General features: G+C 49.2%; 1 protein-coding gene across 1 annotated transcript in view; it reads left to right on the forward strand.

The window, feature by feature from the left end:
* The first annotated feature begins 1,412 nt into the window (after positions 1-1,412).
* Positions 1,413-14,417, forward strand: part of TRAP1 (TNF receptor associated protein 1) — a 51,990-nt gene continuing 38,985 nt past the window's right edge. Inside the window, exons 1-4 of the mRNA XM_019540015.1 lie at positions 1,413-1,543; positions 4,072-4,239; positions 6,241-6,323; positions 7,703-7,843. Coding sequence (XP_019395560.1) covers positions 1,447-1,543; positions 4,072-4,239; positions 6,241-6,323; positions 7,703-7,843 — 489 coding nt within the window. The 5' untranslated portion in view covers positions 1,413-1,446. The remainder of the gene's footprint in view (positions 1,544-4,071; positions 4,240-6,240; positions 6,324-7,702; positions 7,844-14,417) is intronic.

Here is a 14,417-nt window from a genome sequence, read left to right on the forward strand (position 1 = left end):
TGCTGGGTGTGAGTGGGCGGGGAGCCAGTGGGAGCACGGGGCCCGCACTGGTGGTCCAGGGCCAGTGCCGGTGCGGCCCAGACCAGGGCAGCAGGAGTCTGGGGTCCCAGCCACCAGGGGCTCTGTGGAGCCGGGCCAGCTCCCTCCTCCCTGCTGGTGCAGCCCAGCCCAGCTCCGCAGACCCTTGCCAGCCTGTGCCCCACTTTGGGCCCCACCGGTGCTGGTCCTGGGACATTGGTCCCAAGACATTGGGATGTTGGTCCTAAGATGGTGACCAGGAGGTGGGGCATCTATCAAAGGGTGGGGTACCTGTCAAGGGGCGGGGCTACCCATGTGGCCCTCGATAACCTGCCAAAACTGGGTAAGCGGCCCTCCTCTCAAAATAATTGCCTGCCCCTGTTTTAGGGTCTCTGCAGATGCTGGCAGACATCGGTACATCAGTGACACCCACATTTTCTTTTTCAAAGTTTTCTTTACAGATGCAGCAGAAACAAAAAGCATGCTACAGGAAGATGAAATTCAGGCTTGGGAGGGGACTGATTCCTAAGCAGCTCTGGGTTGGCAGCATACCAGTTAATTCAAGCCTTCCCTCTTAACCTGGCTTTCGACATGCAATTTCCACAGGCGCTAACAAACACAGAAACTACATTCCACAGTAAAACAGGCCGCAGGCAGTGGGTAAGCGGCAAGGCCTGAAACACTCAACTGCCATTTCATGCTGCGCGTGTGCCTGAGCAGAGCCTTTCATTGTGTGCATGGGTAGGTGCACATATGCACACACACCTGGGTGAGCAGGTGAGTATGTTGAAGGCCCGTTCTGCATGTGCTGGTGCCCAGGCACATGGGAGGCTGGGTGTGGGTATGGGCCCATCACAGTGACACTTCAGAGGCCAGCTGGATGTCCACACTGGCAGAGGCTGCTCCCACAGGGTGCAGGTGTGCTGGTGAACAGAGGCCCCTTGCTTGGCACATGCATGCTTGGTGGATGGCAGGTGGAGACTGTGCAGCTACCTGCTGTTTTGAAGGATTGATCTCTGCATGCTCAATCCATACGATTTAGAACTGATTTGGCCGACTTGACCTTGAACACGAAATATATTGATTAAAAAAAAAAAGAGCGCCCGCCCGCGGGGAGCCCGGAGCCGGCAGGAGAGGCCACAGGGTACACGCGGGCAGGGGGCGGGGCCGCAGGGCGCACAGCGCGTCCCGCCCAGCCGTACTCATGCGCGGCGCTCACTTTCCCGCGCGCCTGCAGGTGGAGGCGTGGCCAGCGCGCATATGCAGCGCGTCACGGCCCTTCATGCACTGCGCGCCCCGGGTGCATCATGGGGCGCGAGGGGAGCCGGGGCAGAGTGACGCCTCGCGGCTGCCATCGCGCGCTCCTTGGGCGCTGTGACGCCATCAGCGCGCGCCGCCCTGAGTGCGGGCGAAGTCGGGACTGGCGGCATGGCTGGGGAGCTGCTGCTGCTGCTGCTGCGGGGGGGCCGCCTCTGGGCCCTGCTGCGGGCGGGGCGCGCCCCAGCGGCTCGAGCGCCGGCGGCAGGTGAAGGCGAGAGGGGAGGGCGCGGGTGCAGCTGCCGCGGTCCCCCTCGGGCCCGGGCTTACGCGGGAGCTGTCCCGAGCACATCCGGGCCCCGCTGCCCCCAGCCGAGGCGGGCGGCGCCTCCAGTCGCGGGCCCCTGCAGCGTCCCTCACCGGCCGTTCCGCGACCTGTCCCCTGCTTGTCCCTGTGCTGCTGCCGGGTCCCACGCGGCTGCTCCCTGCGAGGGCGGAGCAGGTGGAGCCGCTGCGGGGGAAGCGGTCGGACGCGCAGCTCGGAACCATCCGACTTTTAAAAGCGGGAGATGGGGACGAGCGGTGGGGCAGGCTCCGGCCTGGCAGGCGAGGAGAGAGGCTGCTTCGAGCCCGCCTGCCGGCCCCGCCGTCCCGTTGCAGGGGCGAGGCCGGCCGCTGTGCAGCGCTGCTCGGCCGGGGGCTGCTGGCTCTGCAGCCCAGCTTGCTCCCAGAGCCACGGGTGGTTTCTCGTTGGAGGTCACTGTGGGCAGAAGCAGCGGTCCTGGGAGAAGTTTGCTGCCCCTTTGGCTCCACAGTTGCACATCCTCATTGATGGTTTCTTCTATTTTCAACTTTAATTTTTGCCTGCTTCTCATAAACTGGCAAAAACTAAGAGATGCTAGGTTCCTTCAAGTTCAGCAGCTTGTAGCTCCATTTGTAACAAAAATTTAAAACATTTGAAAGTAGAGTCAATTAGTAAATTTGTAATTATTGTCTGAATAAACTATACTTTTAAATCTAATAAATATACCAAACATGATAATTTTATGAGGAAACCAAGTTATGCGTAATACATCTTATGTTCTTAAAATAACAAAGTTAGTTTAGATCTGTAAACCATGCTAAGAAAATAAGTATTGCATATGTTTCAGTTTTCCCCAAAATTTCCATTTTTCCATGGTTTAAAAAAATTCTGGAGATTTTACATCTCTAGCACTAACTGCTACTGCTTTTTCTTTAGAGGAGGGGTGCTCTGTCCACATGCCAGATTTAGCCCTTGGAACCATGTTATCTGGTCTGACAGGCTCCCCACAAGTCCAGAAACTTGGTGGCAGGGGAACGGTACCAGTTAATTGTCACTCCTTTGCTGGCATGTTTCTGGACCTGTGGGGAGCCCAGTGAGTCAGGGCAGCAAGTGATCTGGCTGAAGCAGTATAGGCCCAGTCCCAGTGCTGACCCTGTGAGGCATCTGACCTGTAGACCAGCCTTGTACCATTTGTCCAGCCCACAGGGCCAAAAGGCTGAGCACCACTGTTTTAATGCAACTGCCTTATCAAACCCAGAGCAACTGACTTGTTCTTCAATTAATGAGACTACCTGTGAATTTCAAGAGCTGAGGGAAATGCTCCCTCCTTGGATCCCCCTGCATTGCATATCCTTAACAGCCCCGGCTTTCCTCTGTGGCTCCTGATTATCACATATCTAGATGCTGCTGCTTTGTAGACTGTCACTGTGGTTTCCCCCTTAGGGGGAACGTGGAAGAGATGTGGTGCAGAAAATCTTAGTACAAAGGAGGTCAATGTCAGCAGACTCAAGTTCTTAGATTATTGCGGTGCATGTGGCTGCAGTGTTTCTGACAGTTCAGCTTATGTACTGGAAAGTCCCTTATGATCTGTTAGCAGCCATATCCCAGGAGGAGGCTGGATGTCTAGGTTTGGGTGATGTGGTCTGCATCCCACTCAGATGTTTTCCAGATGGTGTCTTCAAATGTCATTTGGGCTGCAGAGCTTGTTGGGGTGGAAATATGGGGAAGGTGGGGAATGGGGATGGAGCCTCAAGTGATTGGGGAGTGGCCGTTCCCAATACAGAATGGCTGTCAACTCTTTCCTTTATCTGTACCAGCCTGGGCTGTGTTCCTGTCAGAGTATATGAACTAAGTACGTCAAGACCAAAGCAGCACTTGAATGGGCACCTCATAGTGTTTGTTGGTCACTCAGAAAGCTGGCTTGCTTTCAGTCTGTACTGTACATGATATCCCAGAGTGATGGATATCCCTGACCCAACTGATAAGAGGCGCATGTGCTGGTCACTCTGGAACCTGGGTCCAGTAATGCCTCCTGCTTCTCTGACTATTAATTAAATGCAGAATCTTTTTTTCACACTTAAAGGGTGACTTCAGCTGCAATAAATTAACTTAAATGTTTAAACATGAAGGCTAAATTGGGAATTTATTTTAGGTAAGGAATGGGCAGGATTAAAGGGTAGTTACAGAGAGCAGTGGTTTGGAATGAATCAATGTGCTGATCAGTGAGATCTAGTAGGTGGCTCTGGGTAGGCCCTGTGGGATATTATTTTGCCATGACAAAAGGTTTGTTCTTAGCTTGATTTAAAATCCTGGTGAAGTTGTGGTAATTTACTTTTTCACCAGAGTTAATGTTGTCTTAAGTTCACCCTGTAACTTGTGAAATACAGCAAAGTGCTTTCTCCTCTTGAGAACTATCACTCAGGTCAGATGTAAGCCTTCCTGTCACTTGTATTTGTCATTTACACTAACACCTCTTGAATTGTATTTTCCAGGGAGAGGGACCACCTTTTTGCAGAGAGCAACACTCAATTTTCCGAGGCCCCGACACAACCTGTCTGCCCTCACTGTTCTCGCTGGGCGGAATTATAGCACACAGGCTGCTGAGGACAAAGATGAAGAGTCCTTGCACACCATCATCAGCAATACAGAGAATGTGAAAGGTTAGCATGGGCAGGGGTATCTTTATAGGGAAGTTTTGTGTAGTCTGGGCAGAGCAGATGCAATGAAAACTGTCCTCTGTGTGTTCTGCATGGGAGGGTGAGTGCTCTGTGGGAGCCTGGAGCAGTCACCCAGGGGCAACCCCTACCTCTGAAGGAGAGATGCAGGTGTCTGTCATCTCTTCATCTGGTGACAGATTGATTTGCACCCCCAATAGCTATAAAAAGGATAAGTAGCATGTTTGCTTGACATGTCTAACTGGTTTCAGAACTGAAGAATGTTACAGTCAGGATGGTCTTTGGGGCAGACCATTTATTTGTTCCTTTTCAAGATTTAGGTGAAATAAGCTATTGTTGATGTGGTCCTGATAAAGGCTTGGGGTTCCATGGCCAAGGTTCAGGTGTCCTAACAAAAAATAAAATCACCCAAACTAACACAAGGGGTCTTCCAGTTACACAGTTACTTACAGAGTGAAAAACATGAGGAAGAACACATTCAGACTTCTGGATTTTTTGTTTTCCCACATAATATGAGAACCTGTTGGGGAGCAAAGCCTCTCAGGAATGATATGTGCATATCTTCAGTTTCACAGTGGCAGGAACTTGAAGTATGATATGCTGGGTAGACTGTGTGTACATGGGCACACACATATGTCTATGGGTTCCAAAATGGCTTCATGTTTTACACTTGCTGTTAAAAAAAAAAAAAAAAAAAAGTGGACTGTGCAAGACCAGCTCATTTCTCTTGATGATGGAGATCACATTGGAATGATTGTGTTATGCCTGTTAAGAGCTTTAAGAGCTGACTGTTGTGTTTGTGTCCAAGGAGAGTTGTCTTAAAGCAAAGTGAGTTGTTTGAGCACTATATAGCACCTTAGCTTGCCTTAACTTGGCATTTCACGGTCTTTTGTGTGCTGTTTGTATTTGTGAGGATACAGGACTACAACACTCTTAATGGACTCAGTCATCAGTGTCTATCACTTTGTTGTCTGGGCTCTGATGCATGTGATGGGAGACAAATCTGTTGCTGGAAGGGCCTAAGTCAGGCCTTAAGAGGTCCAAAGAGAACCTCCTGGTGGAAGCATTGTTCTTGAAATGCCTTATCTCCTTCCTTTCGCTATAGCCATTCTGGTGGGTTAGTACAAGAATAGCTGCATGTGCAGCCCCTATCTAAGAGCTGCATAATGCTTTGGTTACTTTGGATCAAACTCATCTGGTCCTCCTGGCTGGATGAATGGTATGGGACCAGGCTAGATTGGGCCTATGGCCACCCCGACCCCAGCCTTCTGGATCCAGCATATTCCCTAGTTGGTCCACAACCCATGTGACATGTGGCTCACATCCTTGAGTGGGTCAACTGTGAGACCCCGGAGTATCACTGGGGACTGGATAAGAGAGCTTTGCAGGCCATAACTTTGACACACCAGCTCTATGCCCCAGTTTTGACGCTAGGAGTGTAGCATGCTTGTGAAAGTCCTTGGGTTGTGTTGTGTGCAGATAGTTCCTTTGTGCTCTGGGAACTTTCTTTGCTCTGACTTGGTACAGCACTGAGGACTCCTGTCTGGTAGGACAAAGGGCAATAAAATTTAGAGGGAGAGGGTACAGGGGATGAGCCATAAAGAAAGCTGTGGCACTTGGGGATTAGATGGCTCCAGGGCTTGGGTGTGGGACATTGCTTTTCATGGCTAGATTGCTGTTTCAGCTCTAGCTCTAGCACAGACAGGCAGGGATCAAGCATGGTATCACACATCATCTGCTGACTACTCTGCAGTTTGTGTGCAGTGATTCAGGTCTAAGCCTGGAGGTAGGATGCTCACTTAGCGGACACTTATCTCCCATTTGGAAACATTTGGCACCTTTGTTGTAGCCTGAGCCAAAGCCATGGCTGCCCATATCCCTGTGCAGAGAGAGGCCCTGGGAGGGTGAAGTGTACTGGGAGGGGCTGTGTCCTTTATGATGGAACTGCAGTGAAATACCCTGGGATGTGTTTGTGATTAATTCTAGGTGCAGCCTCCAAACATGAGTTCCAGGCTGAGACAAAGAAGCTGTTGGACATTGTTGCTCGTTCCTTGTACTCTGAGAAAGAGGTAGGGCACATGTTAATCATTCGGAAGCTGGTGAATTTCCCATTTGTGACGGTTCATTTGTGTGACTTTTGTGGCAGCATCAGACACCGTCCTTGCAGTGGGAATGCATGCTTGGGATTTGCTGGAAAGCCAGTCTGAGCAAGTGACCAGCTTTCACTGAAGCCTTTTAGAATGCATTTCTAATTTCATGTGTAAATACATGCAGATGACTGTGGGTCTATTCTGGCTGGGGCAACTGTCTGTTCTAGCAACAAATTTTAGACAAGCCAACTTACACAGCATCAAAAGAGAAAAAGAGTTGGTTGCTTGCTGCATTCTCTCTTGAGTTCCAGCATGATGGAGTTAAAGCAGCCAAGACCTGTGGAGCCCTAGTAATAGTGTGTGGAGAACCTCCCCCTTTTTATTACCAGTCATTTTTCTCCTCTTGTTTTTAATGCAGCATTTTAAACATGGTGTTTGTTAGAAGGCAGTTTTACCTTTCCTGGGAGAAGTATGTCTTCGCACTGCAGTGGTAGGGGAGGCGGTGTTCCTCTTTCTTGATAGGGGCCTACCTATGCCTCCATTCCCGGCCACTGATGAAGTGTGTAAGTGGGCCCACTGGTTCCATTGGAAATGTGCTATGGAATTCCGGAATCAACATCACTTAGAATGCTGTAGACCAGGGGTTTTCATCCTTTTTAAAGAAGTATACCCCTTCTGGTGGTGGCAGCCAGATGTGGAGCGGGGGCGGAAGGGTGTGCACGTGGCTACCTCCACCACCCGCACCACTGTGCCCTGCTTTCCCATGGCTGGTCGCACATGGGGCTCTGCAGGCTGCTGACAGGCCTCATACCCAGCCAATCATGCACCATCCATCAGCAGCCCATGGAGCTGCATGTGCAACTGGTTGTGGGAAAGTGGTGTGCGGGGCAGTGGGCAGCAGCATGGGGTGGTGGATGGCAGTGGCAGCCTCTGAGTGCAAGTTCCTTCCCCCACCCATCTGTAACCCATGTCCAGCTGGCTGGTGCTTGTGTGGCTCGCAGAGGGGTGCCGCTGCCCTTGCCCCCCCAGCCTTGATTCTGGGAGGTGGCTGTGTGGGGTGGTGGGTGGCAGCACTCTGACCCCTCCTGCCCATGCATGCTCCCTAGGACCTTTCCATGTACCCCTAGGAGTACCCACATCCCCATTTGACAACCCCTGCTGTAGACTGTTCTCTACACAGGCACTCTTGACTAATATTACTGAACTATGATGCTCTTTACATCTGTAGCATTGAATCTGTGTGCTTGTTAGGGCATGAGAACCTCTGGTCTGACAGCTCATCCCAAATGGGGCAGGCAGTTGTTGGGGTTTATGATGGCTAGATGGAGTCTGCAGCCTGTGACCATGTTGTTTCCCAGGTGTTCATCCGAGAGCTGATCTCAAATGGCAATGATGCTCTGGAAAAACTTCGTTATAAGCTGATGTCTGAAGGGAAGGCCTTGCCAGATATGGAGATTCACCTGCAAACAGATGGTGGAAAGGGAATCATCACCATTCAGGTACCTCTCTCCCTTTGGGAACAGGATATCACCTCTCTTCCTCCTACTTGATTCAGTGTTGTTCTAGTAGAATTTAACTAGAAGCTGATAGGTGTCAGTCTCTATAGCCAGCCTGTGTGGTTGGCCCCTTCACAGTTGATTTTCTGCATGATTGGTCTGTGCTTGGGTATGACACTGGATTGTGAAGCTGTAACCCTGAAATTTGATGAAGGTGTCATGGATTCCCCCAGGGGAGCACTTGCTCACAACCCCTAGCCTTATCTTGTCTGTCTGAGTAGCTTCCCCCAACAAGCCAACCCAGGTGCAGCCTCTAGAGTGGGGAAGCCCTGGTTCCTTCCAGCTCTCGAGACCGTGGCTGTTTGTCCCTCTTCTTCCCTGGCTATCCATGGCCATGTCTTGGAGAACTCTCTCCAGGTTTGGCTCCCAATGGACTTCACCACTTCAAAGGGAAGTCCCAAGCAGCAAAAGCAGACTGCTTCTCTTCAGTAAAGGGATCTGTGGGGGACAAAAGCCACACAGCCAAAATACTCTGTCTTCTACCCCATCCCCCATGGGTTAAGCAGGCCCTCTGCTCCAGTCCAGTTGGCAGAGATTTGATCACCCCAAAACTAGCTCATCTGTTTTCTCTCCAGTCCATACCACCCCAAACACCTTAAGGTTTTCAACCTGTGGTCCATAGACCCCTGGGGGTCTGCAAACTGTCAGGTTCACAAAAGAGGACTATGAGCCATCAAAAGTATGTGAATACCCACTGTAGCAGGGCACTAAGGTATGCCTGCTCCTTTAAGGCTGAAGCAGTCTGACTTGGGAGCACTATGGGCTAAGCAGAGCTCCACAGCTGTGGGTTACTGAGGCAACAGCCTAATGGAGGGCCACATGCACCTGCAGGCAGTTAAGTGCCTGTAAGGCAGCAGGGCCCTGTAGATACATAAAGATGAGGATGGAGGTAGCTGGCAGTCTTTCTCTGCCAACTGCCATGGGAAGAAGCTACTGCATGGGGGTGATACCTGAGACCTGGTGCTGCCTACTTGATTACCTAAGTACAGTAAGACTCCAGGAGCTTCTCAAGTACCCTGGGACAGGGGGCATGCTAGCTGAAGGTTGGAAGTTTGTCCTCTTATAGGGACAAAGTGTTATATTTATTGTTAGTGTTTATGTTACAGCTTAGGGGCTTATGCTTGTGTTTGGTTGATCCAGTGGCTTAGGATGAGGCTATAAGAGGAGGTTTGGAGGCCTCATTGGTGCTTGGAGAAAAGGGCACATGATTTGGGCAGAGCCCAGGGATGGATGCATAAAGCCAGGTGCCAGAGAGAGGTGTATCGAGCAGGGCGCTGGAAAGAGAGGTGCCCAAGTGGTATAGAGACACAGGTACTGGAGGGCTCAGCACTAAGGGGGCACATAGAGTTGATAAAAACAGTGTAACATCTGTGAGGCTTGGGACACAATAAGGGAAGGTTGGAGTTGTGTAGTACGTCCTGGGTATTAGGGCATTAAGAGGGCAATCTCTCGCATAGATCTTTTTAATTATTTTCATTACAACAAGTCATGGCAGGCGAGGTAAGTGGGCAGACTGCCTAGGACAGGTGGGCGGGCTGATGGAGAGATCTGCTGGGGGGTGGCCCCCTGTCACACCCATACTTATAATTCAGAGGGGTCCGCACCTCCCTTCAAAATACTTTAGAGGTCCACAAATGAAAAAAGGTTGAAAGCCACTGTTTAATATAAGTTTAGTTCTTTGGGCTGTTTCATTCTTGTCATGCTTGTTTCCACCTATTCCCTTGACAGCTCCCAAGTGTTACCTCCTTAAGCCCACCTGAAGCATTAGCAAAGCTATTAAAATGAAAATAAATTCTGTGGCAAAGGCCAGATAGTGCTGGCTTCTATCTTTAATCCCTTATTTCCCTCAGTACAAGTTAGTCAAGGAAACTGAGGCATGTGACATTATTGTAGCATGAACATACACAAACCAGAAGTATTACAACAAGACCATAGTCTGTCACAGAAGGGCTGTCAAATTTCTGCCCTGGTGAGGAATCTTCATACTCCAGCCTCTTCCCTGCAACAACCTTTGGCTTTTCTTATTGTGCCTTTTACCTTGTTGAGACCCAAAGCACTCTTCAGAATCTCTGCATGCACCCCACTGAAGTGCATCCTGTGCTGGAAGGGTGGTGGGTGCTGCCATGCATTTTGTGGAGGGAACTAGTCTCAAGTAACACCCTGCTTCTGTTGGGGCCTGAAGTCTCATAAACAGAACTCCCCTCCTAATCAGCTTAGCTGTGGAGGCTGGTGCAGTTAAAGGAGAGTCCTTTCCTTGTTGATTCTCTCCCCCAGCCCCGCCTACTCAGTCAGGGCAAGCTGAGTCCAGCTGACACTCTGTTGCCTTGCTGCCGAGTTATCAGGTAGCTCACTGTAAAACTATTGTACCGTGTGGGATAACTCCAGCATGCAGCTCTATGCAGTCTGCCTCTCCAGTGCTTTTGTTCTCTGCTGCTGGAGTAGAAGTAGCAATTCTGGTTACAGGAGTTCACTGTAGAGAGCTTTCTGTCATTCTCTGTGGGTGATGTGACTCTCCCCATTTTTTTCACATTCCTTGGAAATTAATTTCTGGTGTGGAAAGAGGTGGCTTCTGTGGATTAATTTTATGGCAGTGGAGCTACAGAGGGCGCAGTCTTGTTCTCAAGTCAAGTCAGTCCTGAGGCTGCTGTAACTGTTGGGGCACCTTTGATGCTGTAACAACCCTGGTTGAGTTGCTTTGCATCATTGATGAGTCTTCAGACAGTGATGTGGTGGCACCTATCTCTCCAGGTATGTATGGCTGTTGGCTTGCAGGGAGGTCATCTGCCCTTTGACAGGTCTTGTTTCTAGTTCTGTTGGGTATCCACACATCCTCCTCACTCAGGCAAGCCCAGGTGCGGGTGCCACCTTAGTTGCCAACAGTCTGGCCATGGCACAGACTGTACTGGTTTACACCATACCAGATAGCAGACCAAGAGAGGCCTGACCTGACATTAACTCTAGTCCTGCAGATAGAGAAAGGGATTCTTTCTTTCCTCTTTCATGTCCCTGTGACAAAATATTAAGCAGAATTTGCAGATTCATTGAAATCTGCTGTGGCCTCAGCCTTGTGACCCCTGAGCTGTCAACTATGTGCCTTAGCACCACTGTCACTCCAGCCCCCTGGAGAAAGGGATGCCGAGTAAGGAAAAAAAGGAAGAGCTTACTTTTTTTTTTCTCATGGAGTTGGACACAAGTTTTTAGGGTAGTGCAAACAATCTCAGACATAGACTTGTAGAGCACTAAAAGGTGGTTGTGCAGAACTGGTGCTCTTACACCCCCCCCCCCCCTTAGTTCTAGTTGCTTTTTTTGAGTTGGGACCTTCTTTTTCAAGAAACTTGGCGTAAGAAAGTGGAGCCAGGTTATGTGCCTGCTCTTGGGTTCTCTGCTATATCAGAGGAGGGGAAGAGAGGAAATGGAGCTTCCTTCATGGACCAGTATCACTCAAGCTGGAGTTTCTTACCATCAGGAGAGAAGTATGCAGGGGAGGAGCAGAGAATAAGGTAGCTGGGCAGTTAAGGGGTTGAGGAACCAATGATACAGGCAAGTACAGGAGGAGGGAACAGAATGGAAGGGATGGATAGATGACTCAAGGTAAAGTGTGAAAGGACACAAGGTAATGTTTTTTTGGAAAGGACAGAACTACTTACTGCATTAGTTTCATTTATTGCACTTTTGTGTGACTGTTGCAGTTGCAATAGGAATGTTAAGAGGCTGAATGGCTAAAGGGTTGTGACTGGACAATACAATTCAGTAACTTAAGGATTCTCAAACCCTCCAGAACATTAATACAGAGATTGTCTGTGTTATTTCCCACGTTTCATGTTTTTGTTGGGTTTTCCTGGCTATAGTATTGATAGCTACACCCAAGGGTGCTAAAGGAACTGACTGACTGACATGATTGCACGACTGGTGGTGAAGTTATTTGAAGACTCGTGGCACATGGGAGAGGTCCCAGAAGACTAGAAAAAAGCCGATGTGGTACCTGTCTTTAAGACAGGGAGAAGGAAGGACCCAAGAAACTACAGGCCAGTCAGTTTGACCTCAATCTCAGGTGAAATTCTGGAGAAAGTCATCAAAGAAAACATCACACATAGGCTAACTCAAGGCAGTGTTCTGAAGGATAGCCGACATGGCTTAGTCATGGGCAGGTTGTGCTGGACCAACCTAATTTCCTTCTATGATCAGGTTACTTGCTACCTGGATAGAGGAAATGAGGTTGATGTCATATACTTGGACTTCAGAAAGGCCTTTGACCTGATCTCCCATGATGTCCTCATGGTCAAATTGGGAAAATGCAGCCTCAACTACTTCACAGTCCAGTGGCTAGGTAACTGGCTCTGTGATGGGACCCAAAGGGTACTGATTGACAGAACTGAGTCATCATGGAAGAATGGGACCAGTGAAGGTGACCCTCAGAAGTCAGTACTTGGACAGTACTCTTCAATGTGTTCATTAACAATTTGGATTCAGGTATTAAAAGAAAGCTGGCAAAGTTCACTGATGACACCAAGCTATGGGGGAGCGTTGTCATGCCTGAAAACAGGCTGACAATGCAGGCCAACCTGGACAGGCTTGTGAAATGGGCAGACTTCAACCCAATGTCATTCAATACAGAGAAATGTAGAAGGCTGCATCCAGGGAGAGAGAACCCACAAAACACCTACAGGCTTGGCAGTGCTCTGCTTGCCAGCACCACAACTGAATGAGACCTGGGTGTCATGATTGACAACAAAATGAACACGAGCCACCAATGCAATGCTGTAGCTGGCAGAGCTAACCAAACGCTGGCATGCATCCACTGAGGCATTTTGAGCAAGGCAAAGGATGTTGTCTTCCTCCTTTACTCAGCCTTGGTGAGATTGCAGCTGAAGTACTGCGTCCAGTTCTGGGCACCGCACTTGAAGAAGGATGTGGAGAAGCTCAAATCCAGAGGAGGGGCACATGCATGATTAGAGGCCTGGAGACCAAGATGTATAAGGGGAGGCTGAAGGACTTGGGATTGTTCAACCTGGAGAAGGGAAGACTCGGGGGGACTTTGGTTGTAACCTATAAGTATATTGGAGGCATACATCAGGGTTTGGGAAAGCATCTATTCACCAAGGCCCTCAAGGGGAGGACAAGAAATAATGGGTACAAGCTGATTGAAGTTTGGTTCAGGCTAGGATAAGGAAAAACGTCTTTACAAGCCAAGCGTTTGGAACAGGCTCCCCTGAGAAGTTCTTCAAAAAAGTCTTGATTCCCATCTTGCTGGGATCATTTGATCCTAGCAGTCTTTCCTGTCCACGTGCTGGGAAGCTGGACCCAATGATCTGTTAGGTCCCTTCCAGCCCCTAACAACTAAGAAACTATGAGAGAGCAATTTTTTTTAATGAAGAGTAGATACAACTCATTGCTGTTTCTGCTTTGTCTGTATCTACCCTTTCTGGGATTTGCAGTGGGCATATTAACCTTTGGGCCATCAGATTCCAGACATGGAACAACTAATTTGGCTTTCATTTGAGTCCTTTCTTCTATTATTGATGAAACTGTCCCACTCTTTGGTAATTGTGTCTTAGTTTAGGCTTGCAAGCAGAGCAATTTTTACCTCAAACCCAATTAGAACTGTTAAGTTCTGTTTTAAATCACTCTCTGGTTGCCTGCCTGTTTCTGGTGTACTGCATGTAATGCTACAGTTTTCAGAGAAGCAGGGGGAGAGAATGTTCTTACTAAGATGTCATGTGCCTTACTCAGTATGCTTGGTACACTTCAGCTCTGACGAAGGCAGTTTTAACCTCTTACGGAATATGGAATTGCATTGGCTCTAAAGAAAAATGAAGTGAACTTCAGCATATGCACCCATGGCAAGCTGGGGCTTTTAGTTCCCCTCTAAAGTACCAGGTTGCAAATAGTGAAATATCAAGTGGGTCTGTCTCTTCACACAGTAGGTGCCAACCTTTGTCCCACAAATTAAGTACCACACCCTTGCTGAGTGCCACTCTAATCCCCTTCCCTTGCCCTATCTGCTGCTGTGCTTTCTCCTCCCTTTCTGATTTTCTGTGTTCCCTGCCCTCTCTACTTCTGTGGTCCTTGCCCTCTCCCTGATCTTCTGAGTGCCACATACAGGCTGTCCATGCCACTTAGTGGCACCCATACCACAGGTTTACTGCCTCTGTCTTAGCAAATGCTAATTGCTCTGTGCAGACAGAATTCCAGTCAGCAAGAGTGTGAGAAATACCCTGCACAACAGGAGTATGAGCAAAATGGTAACCTCACATCTTTAATCTATAACATGTACAAGCAAGCCATTTTGGTTGCTTTCCCCATGTCATCTGGGGACATTATGTAACTAGAACTTGGCAAAATCTAAATCTTTTGTAAGCAGTGTTCCCTCTAAGCTGCATGGCATGCACAGTCGTGCTTATGCTGTGCTGCCAGGTGCGCCTGTGCAGCCACACAGCTTACAGGGAACACTGCTTGTAAGTGGTTGCAACTCTGCTGACTTTTGTGGACTTAATGTCAGGACTGACTGAATTTTGTC

The sequence above is a fragment of the Crocodylus porosus genome, unplaced genomic scaffold, assembly GCF_001723895.1.
Source record: "Crocodylus porosus isolate Cpor-Errol unplaced genomic scaffold, CroPor_comp1, whole genome shotgun sequence".
NCBI lineage: Eukaryota > Metazoa > Chordata > Crocodylia > Crocodylidae > Crocodylus > Crocodylus porosus.